The sequence below is a fragment of the Haliotis rubra genome, unplaced genomic scaffold (assembly GCF_003918875.1).
Source record: "Haliotis rubra isolate DU_JTF1 unplaced genomic scaffold, ASM391887v1 Scf527, whole genome shotgun sequence".
NCBI classification, from domain to species: Eukaryota; Metazoa; Mollusca; class Gastropoda; order Lepetellida; family Haliotidae; genus Haliotis; species Haliotis rubra.
In genome coordinates, this window is record NW_025767221.1 from 113,789 (window position 1) to 137,843 (window position 24,055).

Genomic DNA, 24,055 nt, shown 5'->3' on the forward strand with positions numbered 1-24,055 from the left:
GCATTTACTGCCATGACACGGAGTTCCCAGAGACTCTAAGGTCATAGATGAAGCGTATGATTATGAAGAAAATTATTATAAAAAGATTTCTTAAATAATATGTATGGTCGCCAATTTCCCGATATCAGTGGCTTTCCGCTTGGTAACATGACACAACAGCGGAAAATACCTCTGTTTTCGAAGCTTCGTATTAATAACATGTGAGGTGAATCGTTTGATGGCGGGTATCGTTCGAAAGCTCTGATCATCAACAATATCACTGTACCCTTGCCGAGAGTATTTTCACATTTGTAAGAAGCGATTTTATTGGATAAAGATTGGTATGTAATGACGCTTTTCACCACAGTCTGCTATAAGGGTCGTGATTGGTCAAAATCAGACACGTGACCTAAAGCAGCCAATCATATTACAGCAATGGATACCATCCTCGTAAACGAAAACTTTTAGATTTAGACGATAGTGGGCAGTTTGACTGTAAAAATGAGCAAGAGTTTACATGTTGTTGATTCGAGGGTATTTAAGGTAAAATCGTATGATGTAACAACACAATTCGGAAACATGACTTCAGTATCATGTGCAGAACTTGGAAAGTGCAGCTGAGGATATTGCACTCGACGCATTGGCACACAAAATACAAAGTAATATCAGAGACCTTTTCACAAAGTAAACAAAATATACCTTGTTTTTATTTGAATGAATAAACATGAATGTGCAATCAGACACTGCCTTGTTTCTTATTCAAACATGTTATTAATGCTAAAGTGACAGTACGACAGTGAACTTCCTGTGTGCACCGGTGTAATAAGCGAACTTGCAACCTGCCTAAACCGGCACTCTGTCAAAACCTGCATTTTTATTTGGTCCCGAGTGATGCCGGTATTGACAGAGTACACTGTACTAGAATCTGTACTTTACTAAGAATGTGTAATCCCAAATACAATATATGTTACATTTGACCACTTTCTAAATGGCATTGTGTAATCATACTGGATTTCCAAGCATTGTATTGTCGGGACTGTTATTTTAGTCTGTAATCCGTAATTGAGAGAGATGGGATTATAAAGTATGCTTTAATGATAAACTTAGAACAATTTTGCAGGGACTCAGAGAGTAGTCCAGATTATGAAGAAAACTGGTTTACACAGAGTCCGGATTTGACAGATTCCACTGTACTTCAGAAACTTTCCTTGGTTAGATTCAAGTGCCTGGGTACCTGGGGTGATGATAGGATAATGTGACTGTGATATGGGTTGCATACTCACTCGGGAGCTGAGCGTGATAATCGAGTGGACGTTGATCCATTGACCTGGGAATAATATAGCACCAAGACGTTCACATTGGGTTCAGTGTTAACAGTTGTTTGTGTTTTTTCTTCAGTGTGTGAAGGCTCTCATCTTCTTTGACAATAATGCTAGAAGAATCAGCATCAACGCCTTGAATGACATCGGAAACACACCCCTCCACCTCGCCTCCAAGTGGGGATATGGTATGTATACTAAGACAGTACGTTCCAGGCTTGAGGGCTTGTGTGCCATTGTACCCCAAGAGTATTGGACATTGCTCATTTTACTCATACACTTATGTTTCATGTCTTAATCAAGGGAGACTGCCTCCGTGGTGTAGTGATTAAAGCTTCTGCCCGGAGAGCGGAAGGTCGCGGGTTCGATCCCTGACCGCGTATACCAATAGACGTTAACATATGGTACTTGTTAGTCCCTGCCTGGCGCTCGGCATTAATGGGTACAACAAGGACTGGTCGGCCTGGAGTCAGTATAATGTGTCTGAGTGGGGTGTTCATGCTTCACTGCGGCATGGTATCTCAGTGAGCTAGCACTATAAAACCAGCTCCAGTCTGGGCTAGTACAAGCAGCCGCACATACACATACACACTCATGCACGTCGTCATATGAGCGAAATATTCTCAAGCACGACATTAAACCCAATTTCACCTCACCTTAATCATGGGAAGGGTGTCTGTATGGGGCTGATGCTGCATTTAGTAATCCAGTGAGTGAGTGAGTTTAGTTTTACGCCGCACTCAGCAATATTCCAGCTATATGGTGGCGGTCTGTAAATAATCGAAGTCTGTACCAAACAATCCAGTAATCAACAGCATGAACATTGATCTATGCACTTTGGATACAATGACATGTGTCAACCAAGTCAGCGAACCTGACCACCCGATCCCGTTAGTCACTGAGTGTTAGACGTGTCTTAAGACAAGCATGGGTTCTGAAGATCAATTCTAACCCGGATCTTGACGATTATTCATTATCCAACAATGTCAAGGTGATCGATCAAAGGTCTTCTTGTCTTCAGTTTTAAATTCCAGCATCCTAATGAGTGCCCTAATGTACAGTTGAAAACAAAACATTTTCATCCCTGTAATCAGGTCTTACTATATCATTGAGTGAGTGAGTTTAGTTTTACACCCCTTTTTGCATTATTCCAGCAGTATTACGGTGGGGGATACCAGAAATGGGCTTCACACATTCTACTCATGTTGGGATTCGAACCTGGGTCTACAGCATGATGAGTGAATGCTTTAACCTGGCTCCCCAACCAGCTGCAGGGTTAAAGTATTGGGTGGTGTGTCGATTTTGGTACATTGCATGTTATTGTATCTGTCTGAACAGATCTTAACATTCTATCTAACATTTTTACGCTTGATCCAGGCTCAATTTTAATCTCTGCTCCGTGTTAGCAGGTTGCTGTCATCAAGATGGAATATTGCTGACTGGCATAAAACAACATTCACTCACTTATTTCATTTCGACAATTTTTGAAATGTATGTCAATATGTATTACAGAGACCATCGTGAAGGTATTGCTGGAGAATAATGCGGACCCCAATATTCGGAACCGGAAGAAGCAGAGCCCCCTCAGCCTGACACAGAACGTTAATGTCCAGCGGCTGTTGACGCTGAGTGGCCGTGGTATCATGATACTTCCCACCAACAGTGAAGTGAGCATCATGTGTTATTTTGCTTCATTACTGACCTGGGGTGGTGGGGTAGCCTAGTGGTCAAAGCGTTTGCTCGTCACGCCAAAGACCCGGGTTCGAATCCCCACATGGGTACAATGTGTGAAGCCCATTTCTGGTGTTCCCCGCCGTGATGTTGCTGTAATATTGCTAAAGGCGGCGTAAAACCAAACTCAATCAGTCAGTCAGTCCGTCATTACTGACCTGTAGTGGATGTTGTGATGTGGTGATGATATGGTCTCAAAAATTGAATAGTGTTCTGGGAGATGAAAATACACCTGATTGGTTGTACATGTATTGTTCTCTATGGGGAGAGTAGCCTAGTGGTTCGCTTGTCACCGAAGACCTGGGTTTGATTCCCCACATCGATACAATGTGTGAAGCCCATTTCTGGTGTCCCCCGCAGTGTTATTGCTGGAATATTGCTACAACTTGTAGTACAAGCAGCGTAATGACAAACTCACTCACTCCTGCAGAGCTACAGATAACTTTTTGGGTCATTGAGTTATGTACTCGCTTGTGTTCATCTCAATTGGGTATCCTAATTTTCCTTTGAGTAACCAAATAAATTGCACTCACCTCACTCAAACTCAATTGGGTATTTAGCCATTTTCCATTAATTTTAAATATATAATAAAGTTTAAATGTTATTGTTTGTTACTTATGTTTGATCAATAATATGAGAAACGATAAGAAAGACTGCAAGTTGCCAAGTTCATGTCCTGAAAATAGAATCACTCAATACCTCAGTTATCTTTTCTATCCACCGGTATGCAAACTAAGAGTTGACACTTTTGTGTGTACACATGTAAGATCACATTTTTTAGTATTTACACAAACGCAAGCGTACTTGTATGCAATAGACTTAATAGGAATTGGGTTTTCACATAAATATTTGCGTAATTTACGCAGATACGCAGCTTATCTGTACCTCTGCTCCTAATTTATGTTTCTTTCTTTAGGGGTCCAGCCCTGAATTTCTTCAAGACATTTTCCTTTTTTTGTAGTCATTTACGAATACTTAGGGTAACAGCTCTTTTTCCATCTCTGACTTATAAGTACAGCCTTTCCCTTATGTTGATGCTCTGGAATATAAACAGCAAGGTGTTTGTAAGACATAAACCAGAAACAACGATACCTGTCACTTTGCATGACATTCTCCCAACGCTTTGTGTCAGTCAATGTTTTGTTGTTCCACCCACACAGCCAATCATGCCAGCTGTGAAGCCCGTTGTCCTCTCCCCCACATCTCCCACTAGCCCCACAGGAGTATCCCAGGTGCAGCGCATCAACAGCATCATCAGCACCACCAGCACCACCAGCTCTGCATCAGCCGACAGCACCTTCAAATTCGAAACCGCCACGCTTGATGACTCTCTCAATGAAAAAATCAAGAAGAAGCTGGATAAACTCTTCAGGGCTATCATTGATGGAGATACACAGTTGGTAAGATGCAGTTGCCATAGTTACACATCTTGGGCCCCTGTTTTTAAGCCATTTCGTATATTAGATATCGTGATACAAATAAATTTGTTTTGTGGGAAAATTCTTTTGGATTTTCAGTGTATCAATGTGTTTAATGGATAAATATTTTTCTCGCAATCATGGGTTGGGGAGGAAGAGGTTTTGCTGGAGGCATAGGACATTCTGTTTTAAAGTGGTACCGCCTTGGCCATATGTTTTCCAGTTGAATGTCAAGTTTGATAAATATGTGTTGAAACAACTTATAATTTGTTTTTTCAAATTTCTTCTCACCAGTTGGGTTCAGTTATCATGTAACATGTGACGTCATCTGTTTTATCTTGTGGTTCATGTCATTCCAGAGTGACGTCATGTCTCTTTTGCAAATTGTGACCATTGACATAGACAGTGCTATTGAAAATTGCAGATGGCTATTTATATTATTACAATGTCATTTTCAAATGAAATTTCTAACCAAAAGCTCGATAATGTCTGTTTTTTTGCTGATGTAATCTAAATAAATTGATAATCTTATCCTAAGGGACCGTTCATAATTTTTTTGGTGGGGGATTTTTTTATGGAGAAGCATGTACAATGTGAATGACCCCCCCTAAAATTTATGTACAAAATAAGTGCCCCCATGTCATATACAAAATCATGATGACCCCTTCCCATAATTTCTAAGCATAATTTTAAAATATTTTATGTACAAAATTTGACACCATCAGTACATGTGTACAAATTTGCTGCCCCCAGCTCCCCAGAACAAAATGGATGACCCCTTAAAATCATCATCACCACCCCACCCACACCCCCCCCACCACCCACCCCACCCCAAAGCCATAAGTTATGAACGGTCCCTAAAGCAAGACGTGTTTAAATTTGAAAGGAATACATTTTGTCTTCCAAACGGGAGTCAGACCAAGGAGATGGTATAAGTGTGAAAATATTATGTTTAGTTAAGCTTCTGATACAAGGGGGCGGTGGGGTAGCCTGGTGGTTAAAGTGTTCACGCCAAAGACCCGCCCTGATATTGCTGGATTGTTGCTAAAAGCGGCGTAAAACTAAACTCACTCACTGATACAGGGGGCAAGGTCTACCTTGGTTTTGAGGCTCTGATACAAGATGCCATCCAATGAGTTGTTTACTTGCTATGTCCGTCTTGCCTGTAGTGGATGATGTTTCAGGTGAAGTTCTACCTCGGTTTTGACTCCGCGACGGATGACCTGGATGACTTTGATGACAACAGTGATATAGTGGATGGTGCTGACCAGTCAGCTGAACCCTGCCATCCTCTGTGTCAGTGCTCCAAATGTCGCAACCATTTCAAAGTAAGCAACAGATTTGGTAGTGGAAGATGTAAATATGGGAAGTTTATGCCACACTTGAATCCCCCACTTTTATTCCTACCATTGTCAGTTCCACATAGTTTACACTTGTAATCTTTCCTTGTATTCTTTCCCTCTACCCTCTACTCCACCTCTTTGTACTTCTCCTTCCTTTGTCCCACCTCTTTGTGTTCCCCTCTTGTATCCCTTCTTGAGTCCCATCCTTGTACCTTCCTTGTGTCCCACCCTTCCTTGTGTCCCTCCCCTGTGTCTTGTGTCCCCTTTGTACCCTTCCTTGTGTCCCACCCTTGTGTCCCACCCTTGTGTCCCACCCTTGTGTCCCCTCTTGTACCCCTTCCCTGTGTCCCACCCTTGTACCTCTCCTCTTGTACCTTCTTTCTTGTGTCCCACCCTTGTGTTCCCTTTGTGTCCCACCCTTGTGTAATTGTACCCTTCCTTGTGTCCCACCCTTTGTGCCCCCTCTTTACCCCTTCTTGCACCTTTGTGTCCCCCTCTTGTACCTTCATCCTTGTGTCCCACCCCCTCTTGTACCCCTTCCTTCTTGTACCTTGTTCCCGTCCTTGTGTCCCTCCACCTCTTCCTTGTGTACCACCCTTGTGTCCCCTCTTGTACCACCCCTTCTTCCTTGTGTCCCATCCCTTCCCTCTTGTCCTGTCCTTCCTTGTGTCCCACCCTTGTGTCCCCTCTTGTACCCTTCCTTGTGTGTCCCACCCTTGTGTCCCTCTTGTGTAATCCTCTGTCCTTCCTTGTGTCCCACCCTTGTGTCCCCTCTTGTACCCTTCCTTGTGTCCCACCCTTGTGTCCCCTCTTGTACCCTTCCTTGTGTCCCACCCTTGTGTCCCCTCTTGTACCCTTCCTTGTGTCCCACCCTTGTGTCCCACCCCCTTGTGTCCCCCCTTGTGTCCCCTCTTGTACCCTTCCTTGTGTCCCACCCTTGTGTCCCCTCTTGTACCCTTCCTTGTGTCCCACCCTTGTGTCCCCTCTTGTACCCTTCCTTGTGTCCCACCCTTGTGTCCCCTCTTGTACCCTTCCTTGTGTCCCACCCTTGTTCCCTCTCTTACTCCCTTCCTTGTGTCCCACCCTTGTGCCCCCCTTGTGTCCCCTTCCTTGTGTCCCACCCTTGTGTGTCTTGTACCCTTCCTTGTGTCCCACCCTTGTGTCCCCTCTTGTACCCTTCCTTGTGTACCACCCTTGTGTCCCCTCTTGTACCCCTTCCTTGTGTCCCATCCCCTGTCCCTTGTACCCTTCCTTGTGTCCCACCCTTTGTATCCCTCTTGTACCCTTCCTTGTGTGTCCCCACCCTTGTCCCCTCTTGTCCCCTCTTGGTCCCACCCTTGTGTCCCCTCTTGTACCCTTCCTTGTCCCACCCTTGTGTCCCCTCTTGTACCCTTCCTTGTGTGTCCCACCTTGTGTCCCCTCTTGTACCTTCCTTGTGTCTTCCTTGTGTCCCCTCTTGTACCCTTCCTTTTGTGCCACCCATGTATCCCTCTTGTACCCTTCCTTTTGTCCCACCCTTTTTGTCCCACCCCTTGTCCTTCCTTTTGTACCCTTGTACCCTTGTATCCACCCTTGTACTCCCTCATTTTGTCCCACCCTCGTATCCACCCTTGTACTCCCCATTTTGTCCCACCCATGTTCTTTTCCCTTACAGCACATGCTTGGTATTTAAGGAATTCCTGGATACAACAGATCCTCAGTTTCTATCATTTCCAGAAAGTCTTACTGTACCCTGTGGGTGCTCTACATTCAACATCAGGGTTTTACACAGACTTTTAAAAATAGGAGTCATGGTGACTCACAATATTTATTTTGGGGAGTCATTTCCAATATTTGGGAGTCATAAAAAATTTAATATTTCTTTATGTTAATCATTCTCAGTATGTAACTGTGTATGTCACACCACCAAATTAAACTACAGCATTGTTCAATTCAAACAGCAGTATTGGACTGTGGAACAATCTGACAGCTCTGTAAAAGTCAAACTATCATCAAACAATATCTTTTTTTGCTTATCAACTCAATTTTATTGAACTGAATTGTGAGGGCCACCCATAAAACTTGCGTCAAGCTTGGCTCGTATGATAATATTTTGAGAGTTGTTTACAAAATTGGTCCGTCAAATACGCAGGAATCATGCGTCATGTAAAACCCTGTATCATGTCATCATCCATTAGTTGAAAAAGATGTAAATAAGAATAGCAGTTATTTACTTCAGCCAAAACAGAAACACATGTCGTCCTATCCAACCTGACCTCTGTAAAATACTTTGGTTCCAGACTAGCCCTCGGTCTTCCAGCGAGCTGTCTGTGAACACAGTGTCAAGCAATGGCTACTCCCCTCTCCACATGGCCGTTCTGCACCAGCAACCTGACCTGGTCAACCTCTTCCTTGAGAGAGGGGCAGTGGTCAACGTACACAACCAGAAGCTCGTCACATCCGTCCACCTGGCAATCTGTGTACAGAACGAGAAGGTGACAGCAAGTCTTAGATAAGCATAACAAATACAAAGACCGGAACTCATATATATCCACTTATTTTTAGTTTTGTCAGATGAAAGGAAAAGAAGTAACCCACAAGCATCATGACAAACAAGAGAGAGGGTGTTATCCTTGACAGGTTCTTGTCTTCAAACTGACACATGGTGTCATCTTTGGTACAGGGAGCAAATCTGTATTTTCAGCAGTCTCTTTGCCAATTTTCAGTTTTACATTTGCGAAAGAAAACAGTCTAGCTTGACCTTCAAGCTGTCAAAAATAATCCCCAAGACAATAGGGCTGTTGTTGTGCATGCATATTCATTACATGTGGGAGCTAAGGTATAACATGTAGGATTTTACCATTGACCCTTGTAATGACGAGCATTTCTTTTATCAATATGGACGTTGCTATTTATTAAGCTTACAAAATAGTCTTGGTTCTCAGGCAGCACAGCCAGTGAGTGAAATAGTTTCCAAATTCTGCAAGCCAGTTGGGCTAGTTATGCCTGAAAGTTACAAGCCCCCAAAATGATTCACTAGCCCGAAATTTGAATGTGGACACAGGTTTTATCATTAAGCTGTTAATATGATGAACATTGTTATCAGGCCATAATCTTGCATGATATAAAAGTGTGTTATAACTTAACAAGTCAGCAAGAGTGATATATTGACCCCATGAAAATTCACTATCCAGTCGGGCCAGTGACTGTGGAGATTTACTGGCCTGACTGGATTTTTACTAGCCACGGGCTGGCGTGCTGGTGGCTATTTCGCACACTGAGCACAGCATCATAAAAAAAAATCGGCTGTACTTTTAGTTTCTTTGTCTTCAGACAAAAAATCAATAAATATCTGCATCTGAAAAACACCACCCTGGCAGTGATATGATGCAATAATGATTAAAGATAATAGGCACATTATTGTTTATTATAGTTTCTATGTTTGGCTTGAAAGGATTATCTCCCCTTGTGTTCTCAGATCCTTAAGCAATTGCTGGATGCAGGAGGTTCAGTGGAGGTACAGGACATCAACGGGGACACTCCACTTCACATCAGCTGTGCTAAAGGCTTCGCTGCCGGTGTTAATATGCTGCTCCAGGTACAGCTCACAGCTCTTGTCGTTGTGCTCACAGCTCTTGTCTTTGTGCTCACAGCTCATGTCTTTTGTGCTCACAGCTCATGTCTTTGTGCTCACAGCTCATGTCTTTGTGCTCACAGCTCATGTCTTTGTGCTCACAGCTCATGTCAGACTGCCGCCATTAAGGTGGAATAGTGCTGAGTGCTGCCTTAAACAACCAACCAACCATATCCTTTCTGCTCACAGCTCATGTCTTTGTGCTCAGGGGGCGGTAGGGTGGCCTAGTGGTTAAAGCGTTCACTTGTCACGCCAAAGACCCAGGTTCAATTCCCCACATGGATACAATGTGTAAAACCCATTTCTGGTGTTACCCACCGTGATATTGCTGGAACATTGCTAAAAGGGGTGTTAAACTAAACTGACTCACTCACTTTGTGCTCACATCTCCTGCTTTCAGTCTCACTCATAAGTTTGGGTCCTACGTTCATGTCCATGGGCTCACAGTTAATGCTCATGATATCAATCACAGGTTCATCTGGTCAAGAACTAATTATTTACATGCTGCCATCATGTAACTGAGTATAGTATTAACTGAAATGTCAAAACAAATGTCAAAATGTAGGTCACCAGAAAAGCAACTGAATAAAGTTTATGGTTGCTGTTTTAGCTTATCTGACTGAAAGTCAAGCCCTCTGCTCAGGAAGTATGCGTTTGTCATTGTGCTGTGTAATGAAAATGCTGTGAGGCTATCTGTTTAGTGGAGATTCGATTTTAATTGTACTTATCCTGCCTTGTCTTGTGGGGCGGTGGGGTAGCCTAGAGGTTAAAGCATCTGCTCGTCATGCCGAAGACCCAGGTTAGATCGGTACAATGTATGAAGCCCATTTCTTGTGTCCCCACCATTACATTGCTGGAATATTGCTTAAAGCAGCATAAAACCAAACTCACTCACTCACTCACTCCTTTATTGTATTTGACCTTGTCTGCTAACATTATTGCAAGAGACCTGTGACCCTTCAAAAAGAGATCTCCATTCTTACAATGGATGTACTTTAAAAGATTGTCAGTAGCCTTTTATACAGTTTCTATGCTGTTAATTATCAATTTAAGAAAATTCAAGGTTGTTCAAGGAGTCATGTTTGTTGTCGAACTTCAAAGCTGGAGACAAGAGTTGTAAATGAAATCCCGATGCCCAAGCATCTCAGTTGAGCTTTGACATGATTTTAAGCTTGAAGCATTATACGATTGTTCCTCCAAATCGGCAGAGCAACTTTATCTTGTCACTCTGTATATGAATGTGGGACAATGGCGTAGCCTTGTGGTTAAAGCAACGCTAGTCTTGCTCGATTTGGCATATGGGTTTCCTGTTTTGGGTGTGCCTCGGCATGATATAGCTGCAATATTGCTGAAAGTGATGCTAAACCATAGTAACTGCATATGCACAATTTCTGAAGCTACAAAATTGAACTGAGATGGTTATCATGCAGATTAACAGGATTCTTTTTTTATTACACTCAATCCTATAAATGCTGTCATTCCAGCATCGAGCCAGTGTAATGACCAAGAATAGGAGAGGAACCACCCCTCTACATTTAGCGACAGAACGAAACCATCCAGGCATAGTACAGATCCTCATCAACCATGGTGCTGATGTGAGAGTGAAGAATCTACAGGGTCTGATACCAGCAGATCTCACACAGGTAGGCTGGCTTGGTTTGTGTAGGTTCTTACTTCCAGACATTCCTGAGGTCTTTACCCAGGAGCAAGACATCAATCTTTAAGGTGCATGGGACATTAGAGATTGATGGTAGCCTGTGTTCTGCTTTTGTGTGTTCAACAGCTATTAGGGGAGGTGGGGTAGCCTACTGGTTAAAGCGTTCACTTGTCACGCTCAAGGCCCGGGTTCGATTCCCCACATGGGTACTATGTGTGAAACCCATTTCTGGTGTCACCCACCATGATATTGCTGGAATATTGATAAAAAAGGCATAAAACCCAACTCACTCACTCACTCAACAGCTGTTAGTCTATGTATGTCAGGTTATGTTAATTTGAGATAAATATCATGTTTGATTTCTGTTGTGGTTTCAATCAGAGTACAAAGGGATTTCATCTGATGAATGTAAGAGTGTTTCTGTTTCTATGTACAGCAATGTCTTGTATAAATATTAGTTCACCAGTGACCCTTGAAGATCCGGGTTAGAATTAATTTTCAGCAGCCTTGCTGACTTGGCTGACACATGTCATCGTATCCCAATTGCATAGATCAATGCTCATGATGTTGATCACTGGATTGTCTGGTACAGACTAGATTATTTACAGACAGACACGATATGGCTCGACTATTGCTGAGTGTGACATTAAACAACATACAAAGTTCTCCGGTGTGTGGAATGAACTGTATGAAGACTTTGTTTATAAAGATGCCATTGCACCAGTGACTGCAACTTTGTCAATAGTTGTCTGACTCATACGCAGGGCAGCAGGGTAGCCGTGTGGTTAAAGTGTTTGCTTGTCACGCCGAAGACCTGGGTTCGATTCCCCTTATAGGTAGTATGTGTGAAGCCCATTTCTGGTGTGTCCCGCAGTGATATTGCTGGGATATTGGGTAAAACCATACTCACTCATACACAATTTACGTCAGTTGCCACAAAAAGCGATAATCAAATCCATTACCGTGCTTTTCATCATTGACATCCTTGTTTTTTTTGGTGGGGTTAAATCGTTTGATCGCCATGCTGAAGACTACAAACAAATATTAACTACTTGCTTTTAATTCACATTCAACAATATTTTGATAAGATGTGGGCTCATTCTTAAGAGAACAGTTCAGAAATTAGATGTGTGATAAAATACCATTTAGAAGAGTCATTTCAACTGGTTGTTGATTTCCTTCTCCTGGCATGATAAATTCAGTGCGGTAATAAGATTGGTGGAGATGGTGACATCAGTTTCAACCAGTGTTTTGGTGTGACTTATGGGTCCAGGGTGGTTTTCATTATTGATATATTACGCTTGAAGTAAGCTTGAACGAATGCCTGAATTAAACTGTAATAATCTGATTTATTTGAGTGGCATTCTAGAGGTTGGTGGTATAGGGATGACAGGACTTTATGGATGATCAACTTCTTTATTTTTGACAATGGCGACGTTTCGGTATAGATTCTCATACCATTTTCAAGCATATGGGGGAATGAAGGGGTACACCAGTTTATCTACAAGATAAGATAAACAGATAACAATAAAAAGGGTGGAAAAACAAAATAATGAAGTTGATCATCCATAAAGTCCTGTCATCCCTGTAAGACTCTGCTGGAAGCTCTTTTCACATTTGTTACAGTTTCCTTATAATAGTATCCTATACAATTATCTTTTATCTTTCAGAACTCAGCTGTGAAGCGTCTCCTGGAGACTCAGAGGCCTCCATCGCAGGCAGATCCCAGAAGGTCTGGTAATGCAGGTGCTGCTTCATGTCGGGATACAGGTAAGTCACAGTCAGATTCCAGAAGGTCTGGTAATGCAGGTGCTGCTTCATGTCAGGATACAGGTGAGTCACAGGCAGATCCCAGCAGGTCTGGTAATGCAGGTGCTGCTTCATGTCAGGTTCGGGTAAGTCACAGTCAGATCCCAGCAGGTCCAGTAATGCAGGTGCTGCTTCATGTAGGGATACAGATAAGTCAGTCAGATCTCAGCAGGTCTGGTAATGCAGGTGCTGCTTCATCATGTCAGGTCCAGGTAAGTCACAGTCAGATCCCAGCAGGTCTGGTAATGCAGGTGCTGCTTCATGTCAGGGTCCAGGTAAGTCACAGTCAGATCCCAGCAGGTCTGGTAATGCAGGTGCTGCTCCATCATGTCAGGTTCTGGGTAAGTCACAGTCAGATCCCAGCAGGTCCAGTAATGCAGGTGCTGCTTCATCATGTCAGGGTCCAGGTAAGTCACAGTCAGATCCCAGCAGGTCTGGTAATGCAGGTGCTGCTTCATCATGTCAGGTTCCGGGTAAGTCACAGTCAGATCCCAGCAGGTCTGGTAATGCAGGTGCTGCTTCATCATGTCAGGGTTCCGGGTAAGTCACAGTCAGATCCCAGCAGGTCTGGTAATGCAGGTGCTGCTTCATCATGTCAGGGTCCAGGTAAGTCACAGTCAGATCCCAAGCAGGTCCAGTAATGCAGGTGCTGCTTCATGTCAGGGTCTAGGTAAATCACAGTCAGATCCCAGCAGGTCTGGTAATGCAGGTGCTGCTTCATCATGTCAGGTTCAGGTAAGTCACAGTCAGATCCCAGCAGGTCTGGTAATGCAGGTGCTGCTTCATCATGTCAGGGTCCAGGTAAGTCACAGATCACAGTCAGATCCCAGCAGGTCTGGTAATGCAGGTGCTGCTTCATGTCAGGGTCCAGGTAAATCACAGGCAGATCCCAGCAGGTCTGGTAATGCAGGTGCTGCTTCATGTAAGGTCCAGGTCAGTCACAGTCAGATCCCAGCAGCTCTGGTAATGCAGGTGCTGCTTCATGTCAGGGTCCAGGTCAGTCACAGTCAGATCCCAGCAGGTCTGGTAATGCAGGTGCTGCTTCATGTCAGGTCCAGGTCAGTCACAGTCAGATCCCAACAGGTCTGGTAATACAGATGCTGCTTCATGTAAGGTCCAGGTAAGTCACAGGCAGATCCCAGCAGGTCTGGTAATGCAGGTGCTGCTTCATGTCGGGATACAGGTAAGTCACAGTCAGATCCCAACAGGTCTGGTTATACAGGTGCTGCTTCATGTCAGGTCCAGGTAAGTCACAGTCAGATCCCAGAAGGTCTGGTAATGCAGGTGCTGCTTCATGTCAGGTCCAGGTAGTCACAGTCAGATCTCAGCAGGTCTGGTAATGCAGGTGCTGCTTCATGCCTTTTAGAAAGTGGTCAGAAACTGCTATCAGATCTAACACTTATTACATGAGAAAGCATGTAAAAGTCTAGTCAGGCTCTGTTGATTTCACATGTTTGATTTGTGTAATATGGTGAAACATATAGTTTTAGCTTCATATCATTCAAACAGCTATCATGACAAAACTAAGGTGGTAGATAACTTCTTTGAGAGGCATTTAGAAGTTGGAGCAGCAATAAAGATATCCATATATTGTCATCCTTTCTTAAGATGGCAGATATTAGATGGGAGATACAATATTCTGGTTGAAATTTGGATTTGTGTAAATCTCCAGTTGATCTAATGTTTCCTGTGAAGTATTGATCAAGTTGGTAATTTGTAATGTGTACAGATGTATGGATGTGTTTTCATGTAATTTCATTTCCATACCAGACAAACGTCACGTTGGCATCCAAGACCTCTTTGCAGCATTTGAGGAGTCAGACCTTCACACCTTGAAGAATCTTACATCAGCAATCCGGTCGTTTGACGGGAGTCACAGCTTGAGGAGGACCAGCACCCGTGACCTCAGTGCACCTCGGCTAGATGCAACTCTAGCCCGGAATCTATCCATCCGAAGTTTTGACCACAGTCAACTCCGTCACACGGACTCGGTGGACAAGGCTGAGCCCCTGTACATATATAAGCTGGCCATGCAGGGTCAGCAGGACAGGGGGATGCTGGCAGAAAATGTTGCAGAGTGGGAGGTGATAACCTCCGACAGTGACTCCGATGATGATTTGTTCAGAAGTACCAGACCTGTTAAGGCGACTCCAAAAGTGTTGTCGGAATCAGAGCTGAAGGATCTCATTGATGTTGAACTGTGATAACATTATGATAAATTCCAACCCAACAACATCAGATTGTCTGATATGATCTCTCAAAGTGTACATACCTAAGAATACTTCCACAGAGAATTGTGTCAGTGAAACTTGAGCAACATTGGCTACTCAATGTAATAGGGCCTGTAAGACTCCTGATGCGCTACTTCCAGTATTAAGCTGTTTCCTGGCTCCCTTTGTGTGAGATGGGGCCCAGTTTATTTCCGGTGACAAGCATATACTCAAGAACCAGTTCTGGTTCTAAATTGCACAACCACCAAATATGAATATACTAGACAGGACTATATGTACAACCATGCTTGGCTGTCACAGCTGTTGACAGTTGTAATAGTTGTCTTATTTGGGGATGGTGAGGTCAGACATTTGTTATTCCTGCAAGGATTATAGGTTCCTTACCGTCAACTGACACCCATGAGACCATTTGAAAAGGTATGAAACATTGTTTGTCAGAGAAGTACTAAGGTCTAAGTGCCATGACCTACTTATGGGCCCTATCGAAGGATGCTGGATTCCGGAGCCATTGAGATGTCAGCTTTCTAAGATGTTTCGACATGTTTCGTGAAGGTTTAATTCCTCCTTGGATGCTCATGTGAACTGGTCATGTATTTGCTTTGTTTGTTTGTCGTTAAACTACCCACTCAGCAATATTCCAGCTATATGATAGCAGTATGTTAATGAAGTCAGGACAAGACAATCCAGTGCCAAATGAGAATATATTGCGTAATCGGTACAAGTTGAGCACTGCGATACTTGTGATATCGTGGCAAGTTGTTGTTCTTTGTATCAACACATGGGGTTAGAGTATCGTGAGAATGTTATCAGTCCTTTGAATGAAGCATTTACTCGAATGTGACTCCAGAGCTTTAGCCTGAACTTTCCATCCTAGTGCTGAACTTCCTCAGTTGGGTTCTGGGCTGTATTCTTCGCCATCCACAGGGGCTTGTAACATTAAAAACTGCCATCAAGGTATGTACTGTATCTGACTGGTTCTTAACACTATATAAAAGGAATGGGATGTCAACACACCAAGTTCGTTTCAGGGTGAATTCAACAATGCTCATTGTATCTGTCCCATTTAAAGTATGCACACATTTCAAGCCTATAGATTTACCTACAAAATAAGACATAGAGCACAAAAATCAAAGCAGTCCTTTGGGAGCTAGGGTCTTCGGAAGCCAGACAAATCGTGATTTCTCGATTCCGAACCAAAATCCCTGCTCAGAATTTGTAGCGGTAACTCACCAATTTTCATGTTTATTTCACAGTATATACAAACGACATGCATCAAAACATGTTGAACTGATGGCACCTGTCAGCGCGCTAGTCGCCATTCTTTCGTAGACACTTACACCTCACTGTCATGACGAGTTTACATACATTTATTCATCGCAAACAGAATTGTGTCGTGCCCCTTCGCCATTGACGACCTTGGCCCTAATTTGCCCAAGGGAGCAAGGGCAAGAGAGCTCATTGGCTATTAGTAAAATATGTCCCATCAGATTGCTGACTCTTTTCAGAGCGGGGCAGGTTAAGGCCAAGGTCGTCAATGGCGAACGGGCACGACACAACTCTGTTTGCAATGAATAAATGTACGTAACTCATCATGACAGTGAGGTGTAAGTGTCTCTGAAATCGATCACTGGATTATCTGGTCCAGACTTGATTATTTAGAGGCTGCCACTATATGGTAGGACTATTGCTGAGTGTGACGTTAAACAATGAAGAAAGAAACAAACACACTAAAGTGACAAGTCATGACCTATGAATATATTCAAAAAGAAAGCAGTTTAGATAACCCTTAATGGTATTTGCTTTAATTTATCCCTGTGTCCATATATTAAAATATCTAACATATGAACTTATAATTAAGAACGGTGTAATATGTTTGAGGGATCTTTAACATGACATATATTATGAAAAATATATTGTAATGTTGAGGGTGTCGATGTTCAATTGTACCAGGAATTCCTGTATTTAAGCCCCAGGTTTTATCATGAAAAATCACCAATTTGGTAATCAAATTATGTAACCATAATTAACCCCAGGGCCTTAATTTAGGAACTGCACATACTGAATGAAAATATAGGCACATTATAATTTTTCTAATGACCTTGAATGTTTAATTTAGTTTAAAGAAGACCTGAATTAGAAACAAGAATGCTAAGATTTCAAGCAGTCAAAATGTTTCTGTTTTTTAGTCACAGGAAACTTATACGATATATTTCAATTACATGTAGTCAGTGTATGAAATAAGGCCAATGCGACTGCTTTCGAGACAGGCTAGATTTCTGATGGATGGTCTAAATTTACAGCTAGCCAGACCGATGGTCTGGTGAAAGTTTTCAGATGTTCCATACATCTGAGTAAATTCACCATATCTTGGTGTCTGGTCTGGTTAAATCCATTTTGGGCTGGTAACATTTTGAAGTTACCAGCCCTGATGTCTGGCTGGGTTTTTGGCTTATTTCATACAGTGATGATGGAATTCAAGAACAATTCAACTGCACTCGTTTGCTTTATTAACATTCTCAAAAGTCAACCTTTACCACACTCAAGAGTTCCTGCATATGTCTGATTAAATATTCAAAGAAACTTGTGTTAATAAGATGCATTTAGTGGTCGATATCCGTGTCAGGTATCAGACCTTTCTCTTTACACCAGTGAGTCTTATACACATGGAATTCCCTGAACTATCAATGTTGTAAATATCAATGTTCGCCATGGGATCTGTCCAAGGATCATCACTCCCATCAATAACATGAAAAATAATAATTTCGGCTGATGGGCCGAAATACAGCAACAAATTCCGATTTTAGACCCATGGGCTTAATTTTGCATGGGAAATACCGGAAATCCTAGTATCATGGCACTCCAACCAAACTGCAGTAATACTTCATGACAAAGTTTCACTATATTCCACATTCCATCACAGCACCGAGTAAAAGCTGTCACTTCTCCATGGATACTATAGAAACAAATTACGTATAAAATACATAATAAAATATGAATGTGATAAGAGTGTATATTTAAATGTTGCATGTACCAAAAGAATGTGAATATATTGTGCAGCTAAATGGTTCATATGATGTGAGAAAGAAGCAATGACATTGTACATATGAATGATTGATGTCACAAAAGACAACATGAGCATACTGTACATTTAAATTTGTATAGAAGAACGTGAACAGAATGTGCACTTAAGGTATTCATGTTAGCAAATATAAACGTGAAAGCACTGTACATTTAAATGCAACAAAAGAATGTGAATGCATTGTGCAATTAAAAGGTTCATATGATGAAGGGATGTAATGAGATGTACATTTGAATGATTAAGTTAACGAAAGAATGTTTATAGACTGTAGAGTGTAATTTGCATGCTTCCAAATTATCCATTTAATAACTGACTGTCAAATGTGTAGCAAATACTTCTTTTGTTTCATTATATATTTTCTTTTACTAGAAAGTTCATTGCTTCTGAACCAAGTCTTTCAACTCGTGAACTGATAATACTACAGTTTTTCTTTTTGTCAGATTTACTATCTGAATTTGCATAAGTGTTGCTCCTGCCCATATAGTATGAAACCGTGTTAATCTGGAAGATGACTTCATGTATTTGCTATGCTCCTGCCCATATAGAATGAAACCCTGTTAGTCTGGACTGCTACATCATCTTTATTTTCCTCTTGTCCATGTTTTCTGATCGTGTTCTCTCACAGCGTTCCAGAGGGGCGGTGGGGTAGCCTAATGGTTAAAGCATCCGCTCGTCACGCTGAAGACCAGGGTTCGATTCCCCACATGGGTACAACGTGTGAAGCCCATTTCAGGTGTCCCCCCGCCGTGATATTGCTGGAATATTGCTAAAAGCGGCGTAAAACCAAACTCACTCACTCACACAGCGTTCCGGGGTGTGAAGCCCATTTCAGTTGTGACCCACCATGATATTACTGGAATGTTGCAAAAATGAGTGTAAGCCATGCTAACTGTTAAAGTATATTTCTTTTCTAAACTGCAAAATTGCCCTGAGAACGTTACCATGCAGATGAACAGGATTGTATATTTGGCATCAGCTCAAGAAATACAAAAAGGAAAGTTCCCATTTATCCTCCTGTTGATGTGCAGATATACATGTCAGTACAGATATTTAACTTCAGTTTAGTGTGGATATTTGAGGGACTCTTCAGCTGCAATTACCAGTCAGTGGACCAGGAAGTGTAAAGTGCCTTGTATTCCCCAGTATTGTTTATTTGTTATGTTCATATATTAACAGATTTGACAGTAATATACTAAGTATTGTGTTATAGTATTGTATATAACATGTACATTTTGCAACAGTATATAATTCATGTATGGTATGTTGACAACCCTACAATTAGGGCTGTGTATTGGCAAATAAACGGTCTATTCAGTGAAGCAGTAGGTGATGGTATGTTGACAACCCTACAACTAGGGCTGTGTATTGGCAAATAAACGGTCTATTCAGTGAAGCAGTAGGTGATGGTATGTTGACAACCCTACAACTAGGGCTGTGTATTGGCAAATAAACGGTCTATTCAGTGAAACAGTAGGTGATGGTATGTTGACAACCCTACAACTAGGGCTGTGTATTGGCAAATAAACGGTCTATTCAGTGAAGCAGTAGGTGAATCGATGGTATGTTGACAACCCTACAATTAGGGCTGTGTATTGGCAAATCCCAAACGGTCTATTCAGTGAAATTCGGTCACCAAAAATTGAGAATTTGAGAGTCCTTAAAGCTCATCAGATGCCAGCTTTTAGGATGATTCAGCTTCATTTTGCACTGACATATTAAATAGCTTTGGTTTTATAATTGACATTCAGAACTGCCCATTTCAGGTCATTTTCAAGATGCATAAATCAAGAATGCTAGTCTGAATGATTTGCTCACTCATAATGAGAATTTAGATGTTTTGAAACTGAGAAGTTGATAAGAAAAAGTGATGCTACAGCCCATTAGAGTTGTTATGGTATCAGAGTATAAGATCTGAATTTAAAGGTATTAAAGCCAAAAATATGTGATAGATTTGCCCACTGTATATTTACATAGTCCTGGTTTCAAAGGCTTTGAATAAGTCTCAATGAGATAGCCTCAATTACTTTGCAATGGGTGATCATGAAGTAGATTATTTGCCTGAGTAAATTGAATCTGTAAAGAATGCATTTTGATGCATATTTCTTGAGGGTTATTAAACTTGAACTTCAAGTTATGTATCTTCAAAATAAAGATTCATAGCAAATGAGTAAGTTGTTGGGTCACTATATTAAGTTGACAAGTTTGTGTTGGACATCCATCTGAAGTATACATGGCTTTAAGATGTCAAGTAGACTGGGTGGAGAATCCAGGATAGAGTTGGTCCCCAGCATGTTATGCTGCTGTAAGATGTCAAGTAGATGTCCATCTGAGAATCCAGGATATCCCCAACATATGCTGGCTGTAAGATGTCAAGTGGACTGGGTGGAGAATCCAGGATAGTGTTGGTCTCCCAACATATGCTGGCTGGGTGGAGTCCAGGATAGTGATGTCAACAATGCTGGCTGTAAGATGACTGGGTGGAGAATCCAGGATAGTGTTGGTCTCCAACATATGCTGGCTGTAAGATGTCAAGTGGACTGGGTGGAGAATCCAGGATAGTGTTGGTACCCAACATATGCTGGCTGTAAGATGTCAAGTGGACTGGGTGGAGAATCCAGGATAGTGTTGGTACCCAACATATGCTGGCTGTAAGATGTCAAGTGGACTGGGTGGAGAATCCAGGATAGTGTTGGTCTCCAACATATGCTGGCTGTAAGATGTCAAGTGGCCTGGGTGGAGAATCCAGGATAGTGTTGGTCTCAACATATGCTGGCTGTCAGACTGTGGAGAATCCAGGATAGTGTTGGTACCAGATGCTGGCTGTCAGGGACTGGGGAGAATCCAGGATAGTGTTGGTACCCAACATATGCTGGCTGTAAGATGTCAAGTGGACTGGGTGGAGAATCCAGGATAGTACCCAACTGGGTGGATGTCAAGTGGACTGGGTGGAGAATCCAGGATAGTGTTGGTACCCAACATATGCTTGCTGTAAGATGTCAAGTAGACTGGGTGGAGAATCCAGGATAGTGTTGGTACCCAACATATGCTGGCTGTAAGATGCCAAGTGGACTGGGTGGAGAATCCAGGATAGTGTTGGTCTCCAACATATGCTGGCTGTAAGATGTCAAGTGGACTGGGTGGAGAATCCTGGATAGAGTTGGCTCCCAAAGATGTGAAGTGGATTTCGTAGAAAACCAGAATAGAGTTAGTGGACAATTTTCTATACCAAAAGGACATGTGCAGTGTCAATTTCGATTTTAACTTTTGATTCTCTGCAAACATACATTTGATTTTCTTTCTCTTTTTTAAATTAGAAATATTTTCACTTCAACATTTGCGCGATATATAACTTGAAAACTACTGCATGGATTAATTTCTCGGAGAAAACTCAAAGTAATGTGTTGTTGAGACTCGAGAGATGTTGTAATGAGCCTGAAGGTGAGGAGGATCTTAATGGATTTGCGAAGGACACTGTTGAGAATGACAGAAAGAATGTTTCAAGCAAAGATTTTTCGTCACCTGACCAACAGATGGCAAACATATAAACGTCTTTACGTGTGTCAATTAGAATTGTGGAGCCTCACTTCGTCAAACGCATCTGGCTCACAGAGCGAAAATGTTTGAAACAACATGCGTCAACAATAATTTCATGTTGCAAACATGGGTTCTCATCCTCGATAACCTCCAGGGTATACGTTCCGATAAAATCTCCACTATACCCTGGATGCATCTACGGCTCGGCCTCATGATTTTATTACCTCCCTTGGCTGACTTTTTATCCAATCAGGTTTCTACGCTGGGAAGTTGAGCGTACAAATCACAACTCACTTTCGCTTCTTTTATCGATTGAACTTGGCAACATATTTGTTGCAGAGGTACTCTGTAAGAGGTAGAAAGAGTTCTGGCATATATTTCTAAGTTTCAGACCTGTCAATTTGTCTGTATGATTTCCCCCCCAATCTGAGTCCAAACCTTCGCGGCTGCGACCGCTATCTTTGTAGACACTGGCAAGCTCGGTTGTAACGGCGGCTTATTTGATTGGCTACTGTGAGAATGCGGAGCAAGCAAAGGGAGGTAATAAAATGATCGAGCCGAGCCATAGATGCATCCTGGGTACTAGTGGAGATTGTATCGGAACGTATACCCTGGAGATTATCGAGGATGATACGTTCCATGTACCTCAGGAAACGTGCGTAAAATTTCCCTATCTGGCGTTTTTTGTCCTTTATGATTAAATCTTGAATGCAGATTGATTAATCAGCGATAGACAGGCTACAAATTTGATTAAATGAAATGTATAAGCATAATGGTTAAAGCGTCCGCTCGTCATGCTGAAGGTCCGGGTCGATTCCCGACATGGGTGCAATGTGTGAAGCCCATTTCTGGTGTCCCCCGCCGTGAGGTGGAATATTGCTAAAAACGGTTTTTCACTCACTCTAATGAACGCATGGGTGAGATAGATTTAAGACCCATAGCTGAGGTACATAAAAATGGCGCGTACATGACTGAAGTTGTAATTATTGATTGGACGATATATATTGTGTAGTAATGGGTGTTTATGAGAGGTTATAATGGGTCTGTAGGTGAGGAAGATCCTAATGGATGGGCGAGGGAGACTGCTGAGCACGACAGAACCCAAGAAAGCTACAAGAAAAACATTGTCTTGTAGTGACCAGCGGATGGCGAACATATGAAACGTAAAACGTGTGTCAATCAAGATTGCTTGTAATGACCACACCCTGTGAAAACTGATCGGACAGCCGGCCTAATTGTCCATTGATTACAGTTATGCTCACTTAAGACGAGGACAAAACAGACATATAATGAGTAGTGTCTTATTAAAGATGCCGATCTATGGATGCACGATGTCCACCGTCGTTTAATTGGCCGAGATAAAAAGGGTCTGGTCAGATAATTAGGGATAGGATTGTTTACGATATGTGGGGTAAACCGCCCCTCGCCCTCTCATTTTAATATAAACAACCTACTTTTTTTTCTCCAAATTGTGAAAGTGACCATATTAAGAGAATATAAATTAATCCTTAATAATTGAATCGTGGCGGTGAAGATGAAGATGTTTGTTTTTGTTTGTCTGTTGTTTTTATGGTTAACCCCACACACAGCCATATTCCCTGTAAGCGACAAGATAACTCCCATGCTCTAACATAGCCTTAAGACGGTCGTAGAGCTAATATCAATTTGTGCATGTAGGCCCAGGACTTATTTTTATTCTCTTATGCCGACTATTATATTTTAGTTGGTTGGTTGGTTGGTTGGTTGTTTAACGCCACACTCAGCAATATTCCAGCTATATGGCGGCTGTCTGTAAATATTCGTGCCTGGACCAGACAATCATGTGATCAACATCATGAGCATCGATCTACGCAATGGGGACACGATGACATGTGACGACGGATATGTTAAATGTGGACTTCACTGCACCAATACTCCGCGAATACACAATGCACTTAAGAACTACAAGAATGTAATTAGTTTTACTAAGAATGTTTCACTCCAAATATTAGCATATACCACAGTAGTGATCTGGTTGCCGTTACCGTATTCGTTCATTGGGTCGCGATAAACTGTTTTTTATGTCAGAAAACATTTTTAAGGGTGCCAGTGGATAATTATCATCGATTCCTTAACCAGCTGATTCTAAACAAGTACAGTAAACTATTGTTATAACGAATTCAAAGGGACTACTAATTTTAATTCACCATAGCCATAGTTCATCATAACCATTTCGACTAAAATGTACAGCAAAAAGCTAGGACCAAAATAATTCGTAATATCCGCCAGCTCGTTATAAGCGTAGTTTATTGTATTTCATCGAGAGTCGACTTATAGTAACACTTCTAGAAGCGAAAACAAAA

At 42.0% G+C, this 24,055-nt stretch overlaps 1 protein-coding gene and 1 long non-coding RNA gene across 2 annotated transcripts in view; both read left to right on the forward strand.

The window, feature by feature from the left end:
* The window catches only part of LOC124252848 (ankyrin repeat domain-containing protein 27-like), a 45,621-nt gene extending 29,564 nt beyond the window's left edge, over positions 1-16,057 (forward strand). The window contains exons 20-28 of the mRNA XM_046686519.1: positions 1,378-1,486; positions 2,811-2,965; positions 4,190-4,429; positions 5,632-5,775; positions 8,070-8,264; positions 9,248-9,367; positions 10,888-11,046; positions 12,731-12,830; positions 14,640-16,057. Coding sequence (XP_046542475.1) covers positions 1,378-1,486; positions 2,811-2,965; positions 4,190-4,429; positions 5,632-5,775; positions 8,070-8,264; positions 9,248-9,367; positions 10,888-11,046; positions 12,731-12,830; positions 14,640-15,073 — 1,656 coding nt within the window. The 3' untranslated portion in view covers positions 15,074-16,057. The remainder of the gene's footprint in view (positions 1-1,377; positions 1,487-2,810; positions 2,966-4,189; positions 4,430-5,631; positions 5,776-8,069; positions 8,265-9,247; positions 9,368-10,887; positions 11,047-12,730; positions 12,831-14,639) is intronic.
* Positions 16,058-18,921: 2,864 nt separating this feature from the next.
* LOC124252846 lies at positions 18,922-20,346 on the forward strand. The gene is made up of 2 exons (XR_006892049.1): positions 18,922-19,419; positions 19,462-20,346. It is a non-coding gene; the product is annotated as an uncharacterized LOC124252846 (long non-coding RNA).
* The last annotated feature ends 3,709 nt before the right edge of the window (positions 20,347-24,055 follow it).